At 47.0% G+C, this 23,567-nt stretch overlaps 1 protein-coding gene across 1 annotated transcript in view; it reads right to left on the bottom strand.

Moving 5' to 3' along the window:
• Positions 1-3,230: 3,230 nt before the first annotated feature.
• The window catches only part of LOC115147910 (mitotic spindle assembly checkpoint protein MAD1), a 42,377-nt gene continuing 22,040 nt past the window's right edge, over positions 3,231-23,567 (bottom strand). Inside the window, exons 11-16 of the mRNA XM_029690165.1 lie at positions 18,448-18,592; positions 14,432-14,572; positions 8,499-8,555; positions 7,167-7,258; positions 3,689-3,779; positions 3,231-3,254 (exon numbers count right to left, since the gene is read on the bottom strand). Coding sequence (XP_029546025.1) covers positions 3,231-3,254; positions 3,689-3,779; positions 7,167-7,258; positions 8,499-8,555; positions 14,432-14,572; positions 18,448-18,592 — 550 coding nt within the window. The remainder of the gene's footprint in view (positions 3,255-3,688; positions 3,780-7,166; positions 7,259-8,498; positions 8,556-14,431; positions 14,573-18,447; positions 18,593-23,567) is intronic.

The following is a 23,567-nucleotide window of genomic DNA, read 5'->3' as shown; positions in this document are numbered from 1 at the left end:
ATTTACGGACATATTCAATCTCTCCCTATCCCAGTCACCACATGATTCAAGATGGCCACCATTGTTCCTGTTCCCAAGAAAGCCCAGGTAACAACTAAATGACTATCGCCCCGTAGCAGTTACTTTGGTCATCATGAAGTGCTTTGAGAGACTAGTCAAGGATCATATCACCTCCACCCTACCTGTCACCCTAGACCCACTCCAATTTGCTTACCGCCCCAATAGGTCCACAGACGATGCAATTTCCATCACACTGCCCTATCCCATCTGGACGAGAGGAATACCTATGCAAGAATGCTGTTCATTGACTACAGCTCAGCATTCAACACCATAGTACCCTCCAAACTCATCATTAAGCTTGAGTCCCTGGGTCTTGACCGTGCCCTGTGCAACTGGGTCCTGGACTTCCTGATGGGCCCCCCCCCCCCCAAGTGGTGAAAGTAGGAAACATCTCCACCACGCTTATCTTCAACACTGGGGACCCACAAGGGTCTGTACTCCCTGTTCACCCACCACTGCGTGGCCATGCACGCCTCCAACTCAATCATCAAGTTTGCAGACATAACAGTAGTGGGCTTGATCACCAACAACGAGACAGCCTACAGGGAGGAGGTGAGGGCCCTCGGAGTGTGGAGAAAAAAACTCAATGTCAGCAAAACAAAAGAGATGATTGTGGACTTCAGGAAACAGCAGAGGGAGCACCCCCCCAGCTAAATGGAACACTAGTCACTATAATAATGCTTACATATCTCACATCACTTCTCATATGTATATACTGTAACAAGCCTACCAGACGAACTAAAAAAACTTCTAGGCAAGTAACACTGAAACATGCAGGAGAGCATCAGCTGTTCCGGATGACTGTGTGATCACGTACTCCGTAGCCGATGTAAGACCTTTAAACAGGTCAACATTCACAAGGATGCAGGGCCAGACGGATTACCAGGACATGTACTCCGAGCATGCGCTGACCAACTGGCAAGTGTCCACTGACATGTTCAACCTCTCCCTGTCCGAGTCTGTAATACCAACATGTTTCAAGCGGACCACCATAGTCCCTGTGCCCAAGAACACTAAGGTAACCTGCCTAAATGACTACTGACCCTTAGCACTCACGTCTGTAGCCATGAAATGCTTTGAAAGGCTGGTCATGGCTCACATCAACACCATTATCCCAGAAAAACTAGACCCACTCCAATTTGCATACCGTACCAACTTATGATGCAATCTCTATTGCACTCCACACTGCCCTTTCCCACCTGGACAAAAGGAACACCTATGTGAGAATGCTATTCATTGACTACAGCTCAGCGTTCAACATCTTAGTCCCCACAAAGCTCATCACTAAGCTAAATACCCTGGGACTAAACACCTCCCTCTGCAACTGGATCCTGGACTTCCTGAAGGGCCGCCCCCAGGTGGTAAGGGTTGGTAACAACACATCCACCACACTGATCCGCAACACGGCGTGTGCTCAGTCCCCTCCTGTACTCCATGTTCACTCATGACTGCACGACCAGGCATGACTCCAATACCATCATTAAGTTTGCTGATGACACAACATTAAGTTTGCTGATGATCACCGACAACGATGAGACAGTCTATAGGGAGGAGGTCAGAGACCAGACCGTGTGGTGCCAGGACAACAACCTCTCCCTCAACATGATCAAGACAAAGGAGATGATTGTGGACTACAGGAAAAAGAGGACCGAGCATGCCTCCATTCTCATCGACGGGGCTGTAGTGGAGCAGGTTGAGAGCTTCAAGTTCCTTGGCGTCCACATCACCAACAAACTAACATGATCCAAGCACAACAAGACAGTCGTGAAGAGGGCACGACAAAACCTATTCCCCCTCAGGAGACTGAAAAGATTTGGCATGGGTTCTCAGATCCTCAAAAGTTTAGAGTTGCACCATCGAGAGCATCCTGACGGGTTGCATCACTGCCTGGTATGGCAACTGCTCGGCGTCCGACTACAAGGCACTACAGAGGGTAGTGCGTATGGCCCAGTACATCACTGGGGCCAAGCTTCCTGCCATCCAGGACCTCTATACCAGGCGGTGTCAGAGGAAGACCATAAAAATTGCCAAAGATTCCAGGCACCCTAGTCATAGACTGTTCTCTCTGCTACCGCACGGCAAGCGGTACCGGAGCGCCAAGTCTAGGTCCAAGAGACTCCTAAATAGCTTCTACCACCAAGCCATAAGACTCCTGAATAGCTAATCAAATGGCTACCCAGACTATTTGCATTGCACCCCCCGCCCTCTGGAACACTGCTGCTACTCTTATTATCTATGCATAAGTCACTTTAATAACTCTACCTACATGTACATATTACCTCTGTTACCTGGACACCAGTGCCCCCCGCACATTGACTCTGCATCAGTACCCCCTGTATATAGCCCCACTGTTATTTACTGCTGCTCTTTAATCATGTTATTCTTATCTCTTAATTTAATTTATTTACGCATTTTCTTAAAACGGCGTTGTTGGTTAGGGGCTTGTAAGTAAGCATTTCACTGTAAGATCTACTACACCTGTTGTATCCGGCACATGTGACTAATACAATTTGATCTGATTTGTGTACTGAATCCTACACTATCTATTCTATACTATCTATTGCATCTTAGCTGCTCTGTCACTGCTCATCCATATATTTTATATATTCTCATCCCACTCCTTTACTAGATTGTGTGTATACGGTAGTTGTTGTGGAATTGTTAGATACTGCTGCACTGTCGGATCTAGAAGCATAAGCATTTCACTACACTCGCAATAACATCTGCTAACCATGTGTATGTGACCAATAACATCTGCTAACCATGTGTATGTGACCAATAACATCTGCTAAACACGTGTATGTGACCAATAACATCTGCTAACCATGTGTATGTGACCAATAACATCTGCTAACCATGTGTATGTGACCAATAACATCTACTAACCATGTGTAGGTGACCAATAACATCTGCTAACCATGTGTATGTGACCAATAACATCTACTAACCATGTGTATGTGACCAATAACATCTGCTAACCACGTGTATGTGACCAATAACATCTGCTAACCATGTGTATGTGACCAATAACATCTGCTAACCATGTGTATGTGACCAATAACATCTGCTAACCATGTGTATGTGACCAATAACATTGTATTTTATTTGATGACGTCACCCCATTGTTTCCCATGTGAAGTCTCAGCGGCGCATTTGAAGACCAGGAAGTGTCATTTCAGCATGTCGCCATCTTGCTACATGGAGGTTTTGGAAACATGGCACGCGCAGTTTGAGATTCTCAAGGAAGTGACGTTGCAGGCTAGCTCAGTGCTGCCCCCTCTGAGTATCAAGTTGTTTGAGAGCTGTGCGCTCTTGCTGCCCAACAGATTATAATTATTATAATTGTTATTCAGCTCAAACTAGGCTGATAGATCATCTACATAGTGAACTAACAGCTTTGGGAATGCAGCGTTCTTTTCATCCATCAGTCTAGATTGAAAACAGCATTATTCAAATATTATTTTACAGGCTGATTCAGGCCGCTGACGTGGATGATTGACCGGTCAGGTGAGTTTCCAAAACCTCCCGGGTCAGAGAGCAGCCCTGTATGTCGAGTCCTCACACACACACACACACACACACACACACACACACACACACACACACACACACACACACGACTGTGTACCTGTAAGTTGTGTCTCTCCAGCCTCAGCTCTAGAACATTGTTCTGTTCTTCCAGACGTTGTCGCTCTCCCTCCAACTCCTCAATCTTCAGCCTGCCGATACACACAACACAACACACACCTTAGATGAATGAGCTCAATGGCGATCATCATTCTGAGTGTAATGAAGCGGTGTGTGTGTGTCTGTGTCTCTCCTCTCCATTAATGAGCTGAATGTTTGTTTTGATATCCAGACTGTAGTGAAACAGAGACGCTAATCACAACATGTGTAATTGATTGTAAAGTGTGTGTGTATGTGTGTGTGTGTGTGTGTGTCTCTGTGTGTCGTCTACATAAGGTAGGTACGTAAGTGGAAAGCAGGTGTGTGTCAGGCCATTGTGATGTAAACGTATCGTCGTCATGACGACATGAACTGAACACCATCTAATAGTCATTTAATAACCCAACAAGATAACTTCTTACATTGTAATGTTCTTCATTCTTCAGTTCTGTGTTCCATAGTTCTATGTTCTACAGTTCTGTGTTCCATAGTTCTATATTCTACAGTTCTGTGTTCCCTAGTTCTATGTTCTAAAGTTTGGTGTTCTATTCATGGGCTGCATGTTTCCTTACAATATTGTTTTGAGCGTTTGTTTTGGACTGACGCCCGACTGAGCATTCTACTCAATACACAGTCAATTAACGCTGATGAACATTTCTCCAAAAGCAAATTATAGTGGCTTGGAAACACAATGACATTCCAATGGAGACAAATAATTAATAGGAAAACCTTTGGTCATCATTTTGATGTCACCAGATAGACTTTAGATGCAGTATAACGTTAGCATCGCTAGCTATTTTTGACAAACTTTGCTAGCTAATGACATTTTACATTTACATTTTAGTCATTTGGCAGACGCTCTTATCCAGAGCGACTTACAGTAGTGAATGCATACATTTCATTTTTTTTTTCTGTGCAGGCCCCCCGTGGGAATCGAACCCACAACCCTGGTGTTGCAAACACCATGCCCTGGTGTTGCAAACACCATGCTCTACCAACTGAGCTACATTGCCATCTGCCTAAAGTCCATTTGAGGAAATGAAAATGCTGGCAAAGTTGTTTCCTACTAAACATTTGCCTACTTTAGCAGCGTCATGGTATTTCCAGACTCGGTGTAATTTACACCACATAACTGTCAGTCTGTCCAGAATGACTTTAGGTCAGCACTGTGACGTCACCGCTGGACGCCAGCTTGACAACGTTCATAACGACGGCATGACGCGACAGAGTGACAGGGGGAAACCTGTGAACAGTTAATGTTCCACTGTTGTATAATTTAGTGTTCTAACGTTCTGTGTGTGTCTAGTAGTTGAGGGAGCTTGCTGATCTCCAGTGTCATAGTAATGTCAGGGGGACTTCCTCCATAGACTTCCTGTCTCCTTCACTCTACATCACATTATCAACGACTTGATTATCCCCCTCCATCTCTCTATCGCTCCCAATCTCTAAGTGGACCTCGCATCACTCTCCTCTTCACCCCACCTCTCTAACTAACCTCTTCTCCCAGCCTCTCTCCACCCCCATCTCTCCCAGCCTCTCTCCACCCCCACCTCTCCCAGCCTCTCTTCACCACCCCACCTCTCTAACTAATCTCTTCTCCCAGCCTCTCTCCACCCCCACCTCTCCCAGCCTCTCTTCACCACCCCACCTCTCTAACTAATCTCTTCTCCCAGCTTCTCTCCACCCCACCTCTCTAACTAATCTCTTCCCCCAGCCTCTCCTCCTCTCCACCCCACCTCTCTAACTAACCTCTTCCCCCAGCCTCTCCTCTTCACCACCCCACCTCTCTAACTAACCTCTTCTCCCAGCCTCTCTCCACCCCACCTCTCTAACTAACCTCTTCCCCCAGCCTCTCCACCCCACCTCTCTAACTAACCTCTTCCCCCAGCCTCTCCACCCCCACCTCTCTAACTAACCTCTTCCCCCAACTTCTCCACCCCCACCTCTCTAACTAACCTCTTCCCCCAACTTCTCCACCCCACATCTCTAACTAACCTCTTCTCCCAGCCTCTCCTCCTCACCACCCCACCTCTCTAACTAACCTCTTCCCCCAGCCTCTCCTCCTCTCCACCCCACCTCTCTAACTAACCTCTTCCCCCAGCCTCTCCTCCTCTCCACCCCCACCCCTCTAACTAACCTCTTCCCCCAGCCTCTCCACCCCACATCTCTAACTAACCTCTTCCCCCAGCCTCTCCACCCCACCTCTCTAACTAACCTCTTCCCCCAGCCTCTCCTCCTCTCCACCCCCACCCCTCTAACTAACCTCTTCCCCCAGCCTCTCCTCCTCTCCACCCCCACCTCTCTAACTAACCTCTTCCCCCAGCCTCTCCTCCTCTCCACCCCCACCTCTCTAACTAACCTCTTCCCCCAGCCTCTCCTCCTCTCCACCCCACCTCTCTAACTAACCTCTTCCCCCAGCTTCTCCTCCTCACCACCCCACCTCTCTAACTAACCTCTTCCCCCAGCCTCTCCTCCTCACCACCCCACCTCTCTAACTAATCTCTTCCCCCAGCCTCTCCTCCTCTCCACCCCACCTCTCTAACTAACCTCTTCTCCCAGCCTCTCCTCCTCACCACCCCACCTCTCTAACTAACCTCTTCTCCCAGCCTCTCCTCCTCACCACCCCTCCTCTCTAACTAATCTCTTCCCCCAGCCTCTCCTCCTCTCCACCCCACCTCTCTAACTAATCTCTTCCCCCAGCCTCTCCTCCTCTCCACCCCACCTCTCTAACTAACCTCTTCCCCCAGCCTCTCCTCCTCTCCACCCCACCTCTCTAACTAACCTCTTCCCCCAGCCTCTCTCCACCCCACCTCTCTAACTAACCTCTTCCCCCAGCCTCTCTCCACCCCACCTCTCTAACTAACCTCTTCCCCCAGCCTCTCCACCCCACCTCTCTAACTAACCTCTTCCCCCAGCCTCTCTCCACCCCACCTCTCTAACTAACCTCTTCCCCCAGCCTCTCTCCACCCCACCTCTCTAACTAACCTCTTCCCCCAGCCTCTCTCCACCCCACCTCTCTAACTAACCTCTTCCCCCAGCCTCTCTCCACCCCACCTCTCTAACTAACCTCTTCCCCCAGCCTCTCTCCACCCCACCTCTCTAACTAACCTCTTCCCCCAGCCTCTCTCCACCCCACCTCTCTAACTAACCTCTTCTCCCAGCGTCTCCATTCCTCCATGTATATTGATGGACCAGACAGAATTACGTCTCACGAGATGAATACATTACTATAAGCCACGCCGCCTGGACCCCGCGCTCACCTAGCCCGCCGCCTGGCCCCCGCGCTCACCTAGCCCGCCGCCTGGCCCCCGCGCTCACTCCATTCTCTCCTCTCTCACCCTCCACTCATCTGAACTCTCTCTCGTCCTCTCTGTAAATGGTTCAGTATGGTATTCCTACAGATACTTCACCTCTCTACTGGTGTTAAGTGTGTGAGTTACCGGAGTGTGTTGACTTCCTCGTTCATTGCTAAGGGGTTGCCCTCGGCGACGGAGTCTTGCTGCTTCTTCATAACATCCAGCTCCAACTCCATCTAGAACACAGACACACACACACTTACTAACCCAGACTAACATAAAAACATATCCAACCACTCCGATGCCTTCTCCCTCCCTCCGGCCCTCCCTCCCTCCCTCCCTTCTTCTTCTTCTCCCTCCCTCCGGCCCTCCCTCCCTCCCTTCTCCTCCCTCCCTCCAGCCCCCTCTCCCTTCTTCCCCCTCCCTCCGGCCCTCCCTCCAGCCCCCTCTCCCTTCTTCCCCCTCCCTCCAGCCCCCTCTCCCTTCTTCCCCCTCTCTCCAGCCCCCTTTCCCTTCTTCCGGCCCGCTCTCCCATCTTCCCCATCCATCTCTCCCTCCGTCCATCCATTTCATCCCCCTCTCCCTCCATCTCTCCCTTCTTCCCAATAACTCCATCTCTCCCTCCATCCATCCATTTCATTCCCCTCTCCCTCCATCCATCTCTCCCTTCTTCCCACTAACTCCATCTCTCCCTCCATCCATCCATTTCATCCCCCTCTCCCTCCATCTCTCCCTTCTTCCCAATAACTCCATCTCTCCCTCCATCCATCCATTTCATCCCCCTCTCCCTCCATCCATCCATCTCTCCCTTCTTCCCAATAACTCCATCTCTCCCTCCATCCATCCATTTCATCCCCCTCTCCCTCCATCCATCCATCTCTCCCTTCTTCCCAATAACTCCATCTCTCCCTCCATCCATCCATTTCATCCCCCTCTCCCTCCATCCATCCATCTCTCCCTTCTTCCCACTAACTCCATCTCTCCCTCCATCCATCCATTTCATCCCCCTCTCCCTCCATCCATCTCTCCCTCCTCCCCCCTCATATATTCCACCTCCCTCTCTAAATGATCTATACCACTATTCCCTAAACAGACAGCACACAGGTGCACCCCCCTCCATCTGTCTCTCCTCTGATGTAAACTAATCAATGAAGGAGATGGCTGGGTAACAAGGGATGAGAGGAGGAGAGGGACGCGGCTGGTGATTCAACACCACTCAGACACACAATGATACATTTATTCATTCCTATCTCCCTCTTCTGTCTCTCCTCAGATGGAGAGGTAATCACAAGGTGGAGAGATGAGAGGGTGTGTGTGTGTGTGTGAGACGAGAGGATTTCACACGTGTCACTTTCCATCACCACGGCAATTGTGACGTTACCCCGGCAACAGGAACAGCCAAGTGTGTGTTATAAACGACCGCCATCTAGGAAAAACACGCTTTATTTCACAGAGCGTGTGTGTGTGTACACTCACTGTCTGTACTTGTAGTTTGAGGGCCCCAGCCTCCTCTTGGGCTTTAGTCAACAGAACCTGCAGAAGAGGGAGAAAAACACCACTTAGACAAGGTGTGTGTGTGTGTGTGTGTGTGTGTGTGTGTGTGCGCGCATAGCAGGGAGAAAGCGAGAGAAAGACCGGTGGAGAGCGAAATATTCTATAACAGCCTCCACTCTTCCTGGAGGGCTTTCCACTAGATGTTGGAACATTGCTGCGGGGACTTGCTTCCATTCAGCCACAAGAGCATTAGTGAGGTCTGGCATTGATGTTGGGCGATCAGCCCTGGCTCGCAGTCAGCGATCTGTGAAGGACAGTCAAGTTCTTCCATATCGATCTCGACAAACCATTTCTGTATGGACCTTGCTTTGTGCGAAGGGGCATTGTCATGCTGAAACAGGAAAGGGCCTTCCCCAAACTGCCACAAAGTTGGATGCACAGAATCATCTAGAATGTTATTATATGCTGTAGCGCTAATATTTCCCTTCACAGGAACTAAGGGGCCTAACCCGAACCATGAAAAACAGCCCCAGACCATTATTCCTCCTCTACTAAATTTTACAGTTGGTGCCATGCATTGGGGCAGGAGAGTTCTCCTGGCTTCCGCCAAACCCAGATTCGCCATCAGACTGCCAGATGGTGAAGCGTGATTAATCCCTCCAGAGAAGGCGTTTCCACTGCTCCAGAGTCCAGTGGCGTCGAGCTTTACACCAGTCCAGCCGCGAGTGTCATTGAGCATGGTGATATCAGGCTTGTGTGCGGCTGCTCGGCCATGGAAACCCATTGAAGCTCAGATCACGTGGTTACCACCCTGCATGAACACGGCTCTGGGATACGAATAACAACATCAGCTAGGAAACCAGCCAGCTAACGTTAGCTAGCTAACAGTACACTGTAGCTTGAAATGAAACCACTGTCGGTCAAAATTAGAAACGTATCTGTCATTGTGCTGATGTTGCTTCCAGAGGGAAGGGGGCAGCTTCCAGAGGGCAGTTTTTCCAGAGGGCAGTTTTTCCAGAGGGCAGTTTGGAACTCGGTAGTGAGTGTTGCAACAGAGGACAGACAATTTTTACAAGCAATGCACTTCAGCACTCGGCAGTCCCGTTCTGCTGAGGTCGTGTTGCCTACCACTTCACGGCTGAGCCATTGTTGCTTCTAGATGTTTCCACTTCACAATAACAGCACTTAAAGTTGACCGGGGCAGCTCTAAGAGGGCAGAAATTTCACAAACTGACTTGTTGGAAAGGTGGCATCCTATGACGGTGTCACATTGAAAGTCACCGATCTCTTCAGTAAGGCCATTCTACTGCCAATGTTTGTCTATGGAGATTGCATGGCTGTGTGCTCAATTTTATACACCTGTCAGCAACGGGTGTGGCTGAAATAGCCGAATCCACTAATTTGAAGTGGTGTCAACATAACATAAATACATGCACAGTTGAAGTCGGAAGACTACATACACTTAGGTTGGAGTCAATAAAACTCGTTTTTCAACCACTCCACAAATTTCTTGTTTTAACAAATTATAGTTTTGGCAAGTCGGTTAGGACATCTACTTTGTGCATGACAAGTAATTTTTCCAACAATTGTTTACAGAAAGATTATTTAACCTATAATTCACTGTATCACAATTCCAGTGGGTCAGAAGTTTACATATACTAAGTTGACTGTGCCTTTAAACAACTTGGAAAATCCCAGAAAATTACATAATGGCTTTAGAAGCTTCTGATAGGCTAATTGACATCATTTGAGTCAATTGGAGGTGTACCTGTGGATGTATTTCAAGGCCTACCTTCAAACTCTATGCCTGTTTGCTTGAAATCATGGGAAAAATCAAAAGAAAATCAGCCAAGACCTCATCAATAAAATTGTAAACCTCCACAAGTCTGGTTCATCCTTGGGAGCAATTTCCAAATGCCTGAAGGTACCAAGTTTCTGTACAAACAATAGTACGCAAGTATAAACACCATGGGACCACGCAGCCGTCATACCGCTCAGGAAGGAGACGTGTTCTGCCTCCTAGAGATGAACGTACTCTGGTGCGAAAAGTGCAAATCAATCCCAGAACAACAGCAAAGGACCTTGTGAAGATGCTGGAGGAAACAGGTACAAAAATATCTAAATCCACAGTAAAACGAGTCCTATATCGACATAACCTGAAAGGCCACTCAGCAAGAAAGAAGCCACTGCTCCAAAACCGCCATAAAAAAGCCAGACTACAGTTTGCAAATGCACATGGGGACAAAAATCGTACTTTTTGGAGAAATGTCCTCTGGTCTGATGAAACAAAATATAACTTTTTTGCCATAATGACCATCGCTATGTTTGGAGGAAAAAGGGGGAGGCTTGCAAGCCGAAGAACACCATCCCAACCGTGAAGCACGGGGGTGGCAGCATCATGTTGTGGGGGTGCTTTGCTGCAGGAGGGACTGGTGCACTTCACAAAATAGATGGCTTCATGAGGAAGGAAAACTATGTGGATATATTGAAGCAACATCTCAAGACATCAGTCAGGAAGTTAAAGCTTGGTCGTAAATGGGTCTTCCAAATGGACAATGACCGCAAGCATACTTCCAAAGTTGTGGCAAAATGGCTTAAGGACAACAAAGTCAAGGTATTGGAGTGGCCATCACAAAGCCCTGACCTCAATCCTATAGAACATTTGTGGGCAGAACTGAAAAAGCGTGTGTGAGCAAGGAGGCTTACAAACCTGACTCAGGTACACCGGCTCTGTCAGGAGGAATGGGCCAAAATTCACCCAACTTATTGTGGGAAGCTTGTAGAAGGCTACCCGAAACGTTTGACCCCAAATTAAACAATTTAAAGGCAATGCTGCCAAATACTCATTGAGTGTATTTAAACTTCTGACCCGCTGGGAATGTGATGAAAGAAATAAAAGCTGAAATAAATCATTCTCTCTACTATTATTCTGACATTCCACATTCTTAAAATGAAGTGGTGATCCTAACTGACCTAAGACAGCAACTTTTCCAAGGATTAAATGTCAGGAACTGAAAAATGTAATTGAAATGTATTTGGCTAAGGTGTATGTAAACTTACGACTTCAACTGTATATATATATATGTGACTCGATTCGGGAAACTAGGCTATGTGCAGAAAGAGTTCAGATTGGTCCGCCCTAGATAAGGGTCCGCCCTACATAAGGGTCCGCCCTACACAAGGGTCCTGCCTATGAGCTCGTCAGTCTGTGTTGGTAATCCTCTATGAAATGTAGTGTAGAGGAGCTGCATAAGTGTTGCTCTCCACTTTCTGAAGGATCAAGTTTTGAAAATCTGTGTAATTAGAGTATGATAGCTATAGAGATGGAGAAAACACCTGTCTCCGGATTACATCTTCAAACTAAAGGGCAATCGTGGCATGGTATTCCTGACAGGGAGACGCGTCCATCATGCATAATGATGTATACAGGTAAGATAGTTACCTGTATACATCATTTTCAGATATTAGACGTTTCTAATTGACAGAAAATGGTTTCATTTCAAGCTACAGTGTACTGTTAGCTAGCTAGCTAATGTTAGCTGGCTGGTTCCCTAGCTGATATTATTTGTATCCCAGAACCATTTACTTTTCTAGTTAGAGCCTGATGTTAACTAGCTAACAATGAACCTGGTTGGTTAATTCCCAGCACTGTGGCATTGTTGTTTAACTAGCTAACGTTAACTGGTTGGCTCGTTAGCTAACGTTAACCTCTCTGGGGTATGTGGGACGATTTCGTCCCACCTACGTAACAGCTACTGAAATTCCAGTGGCGCGATTTTTGAATCGTTAGAAATACTATTACTTCAATTTCTCAAACATATGACTATTTTACGGCTATTTAAAGACAAGAATCTCGTTAATCTAACCCCACTGTCCGATTTCAAAAAGGCTTTACAACGAAAGCAAAACATTAGATTATGTCAGCAGAGTGCCCAGCCAGAAAAAATCAGACAGCCATTTTTCAAGCTAGCATATAATGTCACAAAAACCCAAACCACAGCTAAATGCAGCACTAACCTTTGATGATCTTCATCAGATGACACACCTAGGACATTGTGTTATACAATACATGCATGTCTGTTCAATCAAGTTCATATTTATATCAAAAAACAGCTTTTTGCATTAGCATGTGACGTTCAGAAAACGCATAACCCCCGGCAAACTTCCGTTGAATTTACTAACAGTTTGCTAAATTACTCACGATAAACGTTCACAAAAAGCATAACAATTATTTTAAGAATTATAGATACATTACTCCTCTATGCACTCGATATGTCCGATTTTAAAATAGCTTTTCGGATGAAGCACATTTTGCAATAATCTAAGTACATAGCCCGGCATTACAGGGCTAGCTATTTAGATACCCACCCAGGTCAGCATCCACCAAAATCACATTTCCTATAAGAAAAATGTTCTTACCTTGCTTGTTCTTCATCAGAATACACTGCCAGGACTTCTACTTCAATAACAAATGTTGGTTTGGTCCCAAATAATCCATCGTTATATCCAAACAGCGACGTTTTGTTCGTGAGTTCTAGAATGCTTTTTCACGCTCCCGCGCATGGCGCGTTGGCTTGTCAAAAATGTCTAACTATTCCATTACCGTACTTCGAAGCATGTCAACCGCTGTTTAAAACCAATTTTTATGCCATTCAACTCGTAGATTAGTGATAATATTCCGACCGGGAGTATGCATTGAGCCTAAACAGCCGAATAAAATTTCTCCTCAGAAGCGACTCATGCACGCGCATCATTCAAAGGTCCTCGGAGCATCCACTTACAAAAGGCGATAATCTGTTTCAACCTGAGGCTCCCTCGTAAACCTTCAGTTATTTCGCGGGCTCTGAGAGCCTATTGGAGCCCTGGGAATTGTCACGTTACAGCTAAGATCCTTACTTTTCAATAAAAAGATGCAAGACGCACGACTCCTTGTCAGACAGGGTACTTCCTGCTTGAAACCTTGTCAGGTTTTTGCCTGCCATAGGAGTTCTGTTATACTCACAGACACCATTCAAACAGTTTTAGAAAATTCAGAGTGTTTTCTATCCAAACCTGAACAATAATATGCATATTCTAGCTTCTGAGTTGGTGTAGGAGGCAGTTAAAAATGGGAACATATTTTTTCCAAAATTCTCAATACTGCCCCCTACCCCAAACAGGTTAAGTGATGCGTGTGATCTTACACTTTGTTTGCCTAGCTAGGTTCATTGTTTACCTAACTAAACTGTACTGTTAGTAGAGCGCCAAGTGTTCGTTCCGAGAGCGAAACGAGATGGGTGGGGCTAAAGCTTAAGAAGGTGTGAACTATGCTGAATGGGTGAAGACAAAGAAGAGCTCTTCACTAGATACCAAAACATTCAAAGGCCATTTTCTCAAAAGTGAGTTTACAAGTTGATCAACTTCAAAGCAGAATAACTTTCCCATTGTTCCTCAACTGTAGTGTATGAGATACCATTGTGTAGCTCTGTCTACTTTTATCCAATGTAAAAGAAACACAATTTCAAATTCTGCTACATAAGACTAGGTACAGACTAGGTACAGACTAGGTACAGACTAGGTAATCTAGGTACAGACTAGGTAATCTAGGTACAGACTAGGTAATCTAGGTACAGACTAGGTAATCTAGGTACAGACTAGGTACAGACTAGGTAATCTAGGTACAGACTAGGTAATCTAGGTACAGACTAGGTAATCTAGGTACAGACTAGGTAATCTAGGTACAGACTAGGTAATCTAGGTACAGACTAGGTAATCTAGGTACAGACTAGGTAATCTAGGTACAGAAGACAGACAGACAGACAGACAGACAGACAGACAGACAGACAGACAGACAGACAGACAGACAGACAGACAGACAGACAGACAGACAGACAGACAGACAGACAGACAGACAGACACACAGACAGTCTCCGTACCTCCATCTCTGTATTGTGGTTCTGTGTCTTGGTCAGTATATCTTCTGCCTCTCTGAGTCTGCGGCTGAGTTGAGGAGTGTAGTCACTAGAAGACAGCCCACTATCATAGGACTCCAGGATAGCACGCATCCCATCACGCTCCTAGAATACACACGCGGAAAAAGAGACAGTGAGACCGCGAGGCTATCATAGGACTCCAGGATAGCACGCATCCCATCACGCTCCTAGAATACACACGCGGAAAAAGAGACAGTGAGACCGCGAGGCAACTAAAAACACATTGATTATTGAGGCACATAGGCTTTTGTCATAAACCATGTTTTGTTTTATTTAACTAGGCAAGTCAGTTAAGAACAAATTATTATTTACAATGACGGCCTACCCCGGCCAAACCCGGATGACGCTGGGCCAAATGTGCGCCGCCCGATGGGACTATGAATACATTTCACAACACGTTGGGTTGTAATCATATTATAATGCTTGTAGTAATAGTCACCAATCAACTGCATCACCCTGAAAAATAATCAGAATGTAGATGCTAATCTGGCTAACGGTGCTAACCATAGTACTGTATCTGAATGTAGATGCTAATCTGGCTAACGGTGCTAACCATAGTACTGTATCTGAATGTAGATGCTAATCTGGCTAACGGTGCTAACCATAGTACTGTATCTGAATGTAGATGCTAATCTGGCTAACGGTGCTAACCATAGTACTGTATCTGAATGTAGATGCTAATCTGGCTAACGGTGCTAACCATAGTACTGTATCTGAATGTAGATGCTAATCTGGCTAACGGTGCTAACCATAGTACTGTATCATGCATTTCGTTACACCCGCAATAACATCTGCTAAACACGTGTATGTGGGAAAAAAATGTATTTGAATGTAGATGCTAATCTGGCTAACGGTGCTAATCATAGTCCTGTATCTGCTAGTCCGACTGCTACGTGCAAAAAAATGCTGTTTAACAATAACAGCTGAGTTTAAATCTTAGCGACAGTCTTAAAACATTTATTATGAAATCATTACCAGAATCTAAGTCTCTCAGCCTGCATCTTTGGTGCTAACGTTAGCAATGCTAGCTCGCTAAGTAACTAACCCTGCTGCATTCTGAAATAGTGTTTTCAACGATACAGACAAAACACAGCCTCAGCGACAGTCCAAGCAACCATCCAACATTGGAGACCTACTAGAAGTAACAAAACAATCTACAAGTAATTCTCTATGAAAATAAAAGGTTATCTGGAAAGAGAGAAATGGCCGCCGATGTCTTATATAGATCGTTGAAAATGAATGTCCATAAAAAAATATACACAGTCATCTCAGGGATGCTATTCAGTGGAAATATCAGAGGTTCTCTCATCATTAAACAGTCCTCATTAAAAAAAAACAATTAGACACAAAAGGTCTAAATACTTCCTAATAATATCCCAAGTGTTCATGCTGGTGGAGTTGACCTTTAAGAGCACACAACTGACCCCCTTTGACATGTGTCTATGTGCCTCTCATTTCCAAGTCAATTAAACAGAGACCTGTGGAGTTAACTGTCCTTAAAAATCATTCTCTCTGGAACGTGTGGGGTAGCGTTGTGAAGGTCACGGAATGTTTGGACGACGGTAATTGGCCGGCCAAATGACCGCGGTCACCGTAACAACCGTTGGAAGATGGGACGGCCGGACATTCGTGCGGTTGAATCCGTTTCAGCGGTAACAGATTCTGAACGTCTCCTTGCTGAAATGTAGAATGTTCCTTCTATGTTAGCGGCTGTGGATCATGTAATGAGCGCGTGTCAAATCAGTCGGCCACAACGTCTATCATAACAACGAAGGAGAGACGCGGAGAATGAGGGGAGAAGAGAAAGATGGAGAGAGAATAACCAAATTGGTGTGAAATGAACGTTTAATTCAGACTGACTCAACTTCGGTTGTTTTCTCACCAGTCACTTGTCACAGAACAAACAACTTGGCATAAACTGAGACCAATCACACACACCCACACACACACACACACACACCCACACACCCACACACACACACACACACGATGTCCTTCTCAGGATGCTTACTGTGACCCCCCCCACACACACACACGATGTCCTACTCAGGATGCTTACTGTGACCCCCCCCCCCCCCCCCCCCCGCCCCACACACACACACAATGTCCTACTCAGGATGCATACTGTGACCCCCCCACACACACAATGTCCTACTCAGGATGCATACTGTGACCCCCCCACACACACACGATGTCCTACTCAGGATGCTTACTGTGACCCCCCCCCCCCCACCAGGATGCATACTGTGACCCCCCCCCCACACACACAATGTCCTACTCAGGATGCTTACTGTGACCCCCCCACACACACACACACGATGTCCTACTCAGGATGCTTACTGTGACCCCCCCCCCCCCCCCCCCCCCGCCCCACACACACACACACAAACACACAATGTCCTACTCAGGATGCATACTGTGACCCCCCCACACACACACACACACAATGTCCTACTCAGGATGCATACTGTGACCCCCCCACACACACACGATGTCCTACTCAGGATGCTTACTGTGACCCCCCCACACACACACACACACGTCCTACTCAGGATGCTTACTGTGACCCCCCCACACACACGATGTCCTACTCAGGATGCTTACTGTGACCCCCCCCCCCCCACACACACACAATGTCCTACTCAGGATGCTTACTGTGACCCCCCCACACACACGATGTCCTACTCAGGATGCTTACTGTGACCCCCCCCCCCCCACACACACACAATGTCCTACTCAGGATGCTTACTGTGACCCCCCCACACACACGATGTCCTACTCAGGATGCTTACTGTGACCCCCCCACACACACGATGTCCTACTCAGGATGCTTACTGTGACCCCCCCCACCCCCCACCAGGATGCTTACTGTGACCCCCCCACACACACAATATCCTACTCAGGATGCTTACTGTGACCCCCCCACACACACGATGTCCTACTCAGGATGCTTACTGTGACCCCCCCACACACACACAATGTCCTACTCAGGATGCTTACTGTGACCCCCCCCACCCCCCACCAGGATGCTTACTGTGACCCCCCCCACCACCACTAAACTAAGTCTCTGCCCCGCTGGCTACTGACTGTCTATTAAGACGTAATGAAATGTACTATCTTAATAACAAACCACACAGGTCAACTGATAAAACACACCAGACACACACACACACACACACACACACACACACACACACACACACACACACACACACACAACAGACAACACACCAGACACACACACACACACACACAACAGACAACACACACACACACACACACACACACACACACACACACACACACACACACACACACACACACACACACACACCACACACACCACACACACAACAGACAACACAACACACACAGATAACAGTCCCATTTAGCATTTTATTCTTTTCATACATGTTTTATTTATTTATAAAAACAAAATTGGTTTTGGTCAACTTATCTGTTGTGATAATAGGATTCTACCAGGTCAACACACACACACAGTCATCTCTGTCTAACACACACACACACACACACACACACACACACACACACACACACACACACACCTCTGTGTAACCGGATTAAAGAATGTGTTGGTTAATATGAAAGAGACTATGATGAGAAACATTGTCCAGCCTAAAGCAGGTGTGTCTCTTATCCAAGACCTCCACCAGTCGCTGTATCAAAGAGCCTTCAGTTTAACGTAGGCCGTCTAAGCCTCCTTAAAGGGGGACTTCAGGTTACTGGTAGGGGGCTTTATCTACCTCCCCAGAGTCACATGAACTCCTGGATACCATTTATATACGTCTCCACAGGCAGTTTGAAGGAAGTTGCTATCTAGCGTTAACGCAATGATAAAGTCTAGTGTAGTTAGCGTCGGACCGCTAAACTTCCTTCAGAATGGACACAGAAACATAACAATGGTGTCCACCAGTTCGTCTGACAAACACACACACTACCTTGGTGAGCAGCAACACTCTCTTCTGTAGTCGTCTGACCAGTGATTCCTGGGTCTCTCTCTTCTTCTGTTCTTCTAGAGCTTTAGAACGTAGCGACAAGAGCTCCCCCTGGAGGTCAGCCTTAGACCGTTCCACTGACCTACAGCTGGGGAGGGGGGAGAGCTTTAGAATGTAGAGAACAGGTCCCCCTGGAGGTCAGCCTTAGACCGTTCCACTGACCTACAGCTGGGGGGGAGGAGAGGAGAGAGCTTTAGAATGTAGAGAACAGCTCCCCCTGGAGGTCAGCCTTAGACCGCTCCACTGACCTACAGCTGGGGGGGAGGAGAGGAGAGAGCTTTAGAATGTAGAGAACAGCTCCCCCTGGAGGTCAGCCTTAGACCGTTCCACTGACCTACAGCTGGGGGGGGGGGAGAGCTTTAGAATGTAGAGAACAGCTCCCCCTGGAGGTCAGCCTTAGACCGCTCCACTGACCTACAGCTGGGGGGGAGGAGAGGAGAGAGCTTTAGAATGTAGAGAACAGCTCCCCCTGGAGGTCAGCCTTAGACCGCTCCACTGACCTACAGCTGGGGGGGAGGTGGAGAGGAAAGAGCTTTAGAATGTAGAGAACAGCTCCCCCTGGAGGTCAGCCTTAGACCGTTCCACTGACCTACAGCTGGGGGGGAGGAGAGGAGAGAGCTTTAGAATGTAGAGAACAGCTCCCCCTGGAGGTCAGCCTTAGACCGCTCCACTGACCTACAGCTGGGGGGGAGGTGGAGAGGAGAGAGCTTTAGAATGTAGAGAACAGCTCCCCCTGGAGGTCAGCCTTAGACCGTTCCACTGACCTACAGCTGGGGGGGGTGGGGGGGAGAGCTTTAGAATGTAGAGAACAGCTCCCCCTGGAGGTCAGCCTTAGACCGCTCCACTGACCTACAGCTGGGGGGGGAGAGCTTTAGAATGTAGAGAACAGCTCCCCCTGGAGGTCAGCCTTAGACCGCTCCACTGACCTACAGCTGGGGGGGGGGGGGGAGCTTTAGAATGTAGAGAACAGCTCCCCCTGGAGGTCAGCCTTAGACCGCTCCACTGACCTACAGCTGGGGGGGGGGGGGGGGGGGGGGAGCTTTAGAATGTAGAGAACAGCTCCCCCTGGAGGTCAGCCTTAGACCGTTCCACTGACCTACAGCTGGGGGGGAGGAGAGGAGAGAGCTTTAGAATGTAGAGAACAGCTCCCCCTGGAGGTCAGCCTTAGACCGCTCCACTGACCTACAGCTGGGGGAGGTGGAGAGGAAAGAGCTTTAGAATGTAGAGAACAGCTCCCCCTGGAGGTCAGCCTTAGACCGCTCCACTGACCTACAGCTGGGGGGGGAGAGCTTTAGAATGTAGAGAACAGCTCCCCCTGGAGGTCAGCCTTAGACTGCTCCACTGACCTACAGCTTCAGGGGGGAAGGGGGAGAGGAGAGAGGGAGTCTAAATCCCCCCCTCTCTTTCTCTTCAGTCCCTCTTAATGGGTGCGTCCCAATAATAAATTGTCCGTAAGTGTGCACTTGTTCACTGCTTCCCACAAATCTTACAGCATTGGATTGGGAGGAATGAACAACAGGAAGCTTCCAGCATGGTTCTTAAACCTCATTTCCTTTCAAATCAGTGAAGGAAAGTGAACACAGCTTTTATTTATTTATTTTATTTCACCTTTATTTAACCAGGTAGGCAAGGTGAGAACAAGTTCTCATTTACAATAGCGACATGGCCAAGATAAAGCATAGCAGTTTGACACATACAACAACACAGAGTTACACATGGAGTAAAACAAACATACAGTCAATAATATAGTAGAAATGTCTATATACAAAGCGAGCAAATGAGGTGAGATAAGGGAGGTAAAGGCAAAAAAAGCCATGGTGGCGAAGTAAATACAATATAGCAAGTAAAACACTGGAATGGTGGATTTGCAGTGGAAGAAAGTGCAAAGTAGAAATAGAAATAATGGGGTGCAAAGGAGCAAAATAAATAAATAAATACAGTAGGGGAAGAGGTAGTTGTTTGGGCTAAATTATAGATGGGCTATGTACAGGTGCAGTGATCTGTGAGCTGCTCTGACAGCTGGTGCTTAAAGCTAGTGAGGGAGATAAGTGTTTCCAGTTTTAGAGGTTTTTGTAGTTCATTCCAGTCATTGGCAGCAGAGAACTGGAAGGAGAGACGGCCGAAGGAGGAATTGGCTTTGGGGGTGACCAGAGAGATATACCTGCTGGAGCGCGTGCTACAGGTGGGTGCTGCTATGGTGAGCAGCGAGCTGAGATAAGGGGGAACTTTACCTAGCAGGGTCTTGTAGATGACCTGGAGCCAGTGGGTTTGGCGATGAGTATGAAGCGAGGGCCAACCAACGAGAGCGTACAGGTCGCAGTGGTGGGTAGTATATGGGGCTTGGTGACAAAACGGATGGCACTGTGATAGACTGCATCCAATTTATTGAGTAGGGTACTGGAGGCTATTTTGTAAATGACATCACCGAAGTCAAGGATAGGTAGGATGGCCAGTTTTACGAGGGTATGTTTGGCAGCATGAGTGAAGGATGCTTTGTTGCGAAATAGGAAGCCAATTCTAGACTTAACTTTGGATTGGAGATGTTTGAGTCTGGAAGGAGAGTTTACAGTCTAACCAGACACCTAGGTATTTGTAGTTGTCCACATATTCTAAGTCAGAACCATCCAGACGACGGGTGGGCAGGTGTGGGCAGCGATCGGTAGAAGAGCATGCATTTAGTTTTACTTGTATTTAAGAGCAGTTGGAGGCCACGGAAGGAGAGTTGTATGGCATTGAAGCTCGTCTGGAGGGTTGTTAACACAGTGTCCAAAGAAGGGCTAGAAGTATACAGAATGGTGTCGTCTGTGTAGAGGTGGATCAGACACTCACCAGCAGCAAGAGCAACATCATTGATGTATACAGAGAAAAGAGTTGGCCCGAGAATTGAACCCTGTGGCACCCCCATAGAGACTGCCAGAGGCCCGGACAACAGGCCCTCCGATTGACACACGGAACTCTATCAGAGAAGTAGTTGGTGAACCAGGCGAGGCAGTCATTTGAGAAACCAAGGCTATTGAGTCTGCCGATGAGGATGTGGTGATTGACAGAGTCGAAAGCCTTGGCAGCACAGTATTGTTTCTTATCGATGGCGGTTATGATATCGTTTAGGACCTTGAGGGTGGCTGAGGTGCACCCATGACCAGCTCTGAAACCAGATTGCATAGCGGAAAAAGTGTGGTGGGATTCGAAATGGTCGGTAATCTGCTTGTTGACTTGGCTTTCGAAGACTTTAGAAAGGCAGGGTAGAATAGATATAGGTCTGTAGCAGTTTGGGTCAAGAGTGTCCCCCCCCTTTGAAGAGGGGGATGACCGCAGCTGCTTTCCAATCTTTGGGGATCTCAGACGACACGAAAGAGAGGTTGAACAGGCTAGTAATAGGGGTTGCAACAATTTCGGGCAGATCATTTTAGAAAGAAAGGGTCCAGATTGTCTAGCCCGGCTGATTTGTAGGGGTCCTCCCTGTTCTCTCTACTTTCCTCAGTCCTTCTCATTCCTCCTCCGATTTCTCCCTCTCCACCCTCCCCCCCGCACTCCATCTCTCCTCGTTATCGAGTGCTTCTAAACAGTGTTATATTTTATAATTATCTCCGTATGGATCAAGAGAGGGTAGCTCGTTAGCTAACGACTAGCACACACACACACACACACACACACACACACACACACACACACACACACACACACACCTCTATACTGGGGGTTAGTGTAGCGGTACTAACGAAGTCAAGATGAGTCTAATTAGCTGTCTGACAATTTAGATCAAACCTACACTACTGGGGGAGAGAGAGAGGTGGGGAGATACCGTATTGGACACATGAGGGGTGGGGAGGGGAAAGGAGGGGAGAGGTAGACATGATAGAGGGGGGGAACTGGGAAGAGGGGACAGGCGATCACAGTAGAGATAGTTCTATAGCACATTAACTAAACAGAGCATCTGATATAGAGGTTGACCGATTAATGGGAATGGCCGATTAATTAGGGCCGATTTCAAGTTTTTTTAGACCTTTATTTAACTAGGAAAGTCAGTTAAGAACACATTCTTATTTTCAATGACGGCCTAGGAACGGTGGGTTAACTGCCTTGTTCAGGGGCAGAACGACAGATTTTTACCTTGTCAGCTTGGGGATGCAACCTTATGGTTAACTAGTCCAACGCTCTAACCACCTGCTTTATGTTGCACTCCACGAGGAGCCTGCCTGTTACGTGAATGCAGTAAGAAGCCAAGGTAAGTTGCTACCTAGCAATAAACTTATCTTATAAAAAACAATCAATCATAATCACTAGTTAACTACACATGGTTGATGATATTACTAGTTTATCTAGCCTGTCCTGCGTTGCATATAATCGATGTGGTGCGCATTCGCGAAAAAGGACTGTCTTTGCTCCGACGTGTACCTAACCATAAACATCAATGCCTTTCTTAAAATCAATACACAAGTATATATATTTTTAAACCTGCATATTTAGTTAATATTGCCTGCTAACATGAATTTCTTTTAACTAGGGAAAATGTGTCACCTCTTGCAACAGAGTCAGGGTATATGCAGCAGTTTGGGCCACCTGGCTCGTTGTGAAGTGTGAAGACTATTTCTTCCTAACAAAGACAGCCAACTTCGCCAAACGGGGGATGATTTAACAAAAGCGCATTTGCGAAAAAAGCACAATCGTTGCACGACTGTACCTAACCATAAACATCAATGCCTTTCTTAAAATCAATACACAGAAATATATATTTTTAAACCTGCATATTTAGCTAAAAGAAATCCAGGTTAGCAGGCAATATTAAGCAGGTGAAATTGTCACTTCTCTTGCGTTCATTGCACGCAGAGTCAGGGTATATGCAACAGTTTGGGCCGCCTGGCTCGTTGCAAACTAATTTGCCAGAATTTTACGTAATTATGACATAACATTGAAGGTTGTGCAATGTAACAGGAACATTTAGACTTAGGGATGCCACCCGTTAGGTAAAATACGGAACAGTTCCTTATTTCACTGAAAGAATAAACGTAATAGTTGCCGGATTCGACCATATTAATGACCTAAGGCTCGTGTTTCTGTGTGTT

This window comes from Salmo trutta, chromosome 14 (genome assembly GCF_901001165.1).
Source record: "Salmo trutta chromosome 14, fSalTru1.1, whole genome shotgun sequence".
NCBI classification, from domain to species: Eukaryota; Metazoa; Chordata; class Actinopteri; order Salmoniformes; family Salmonidae; genus Salmo; species Salmo trutta.
This window is presented reverse-complemented; position numbering and strand designations above follow the sequence as displayed.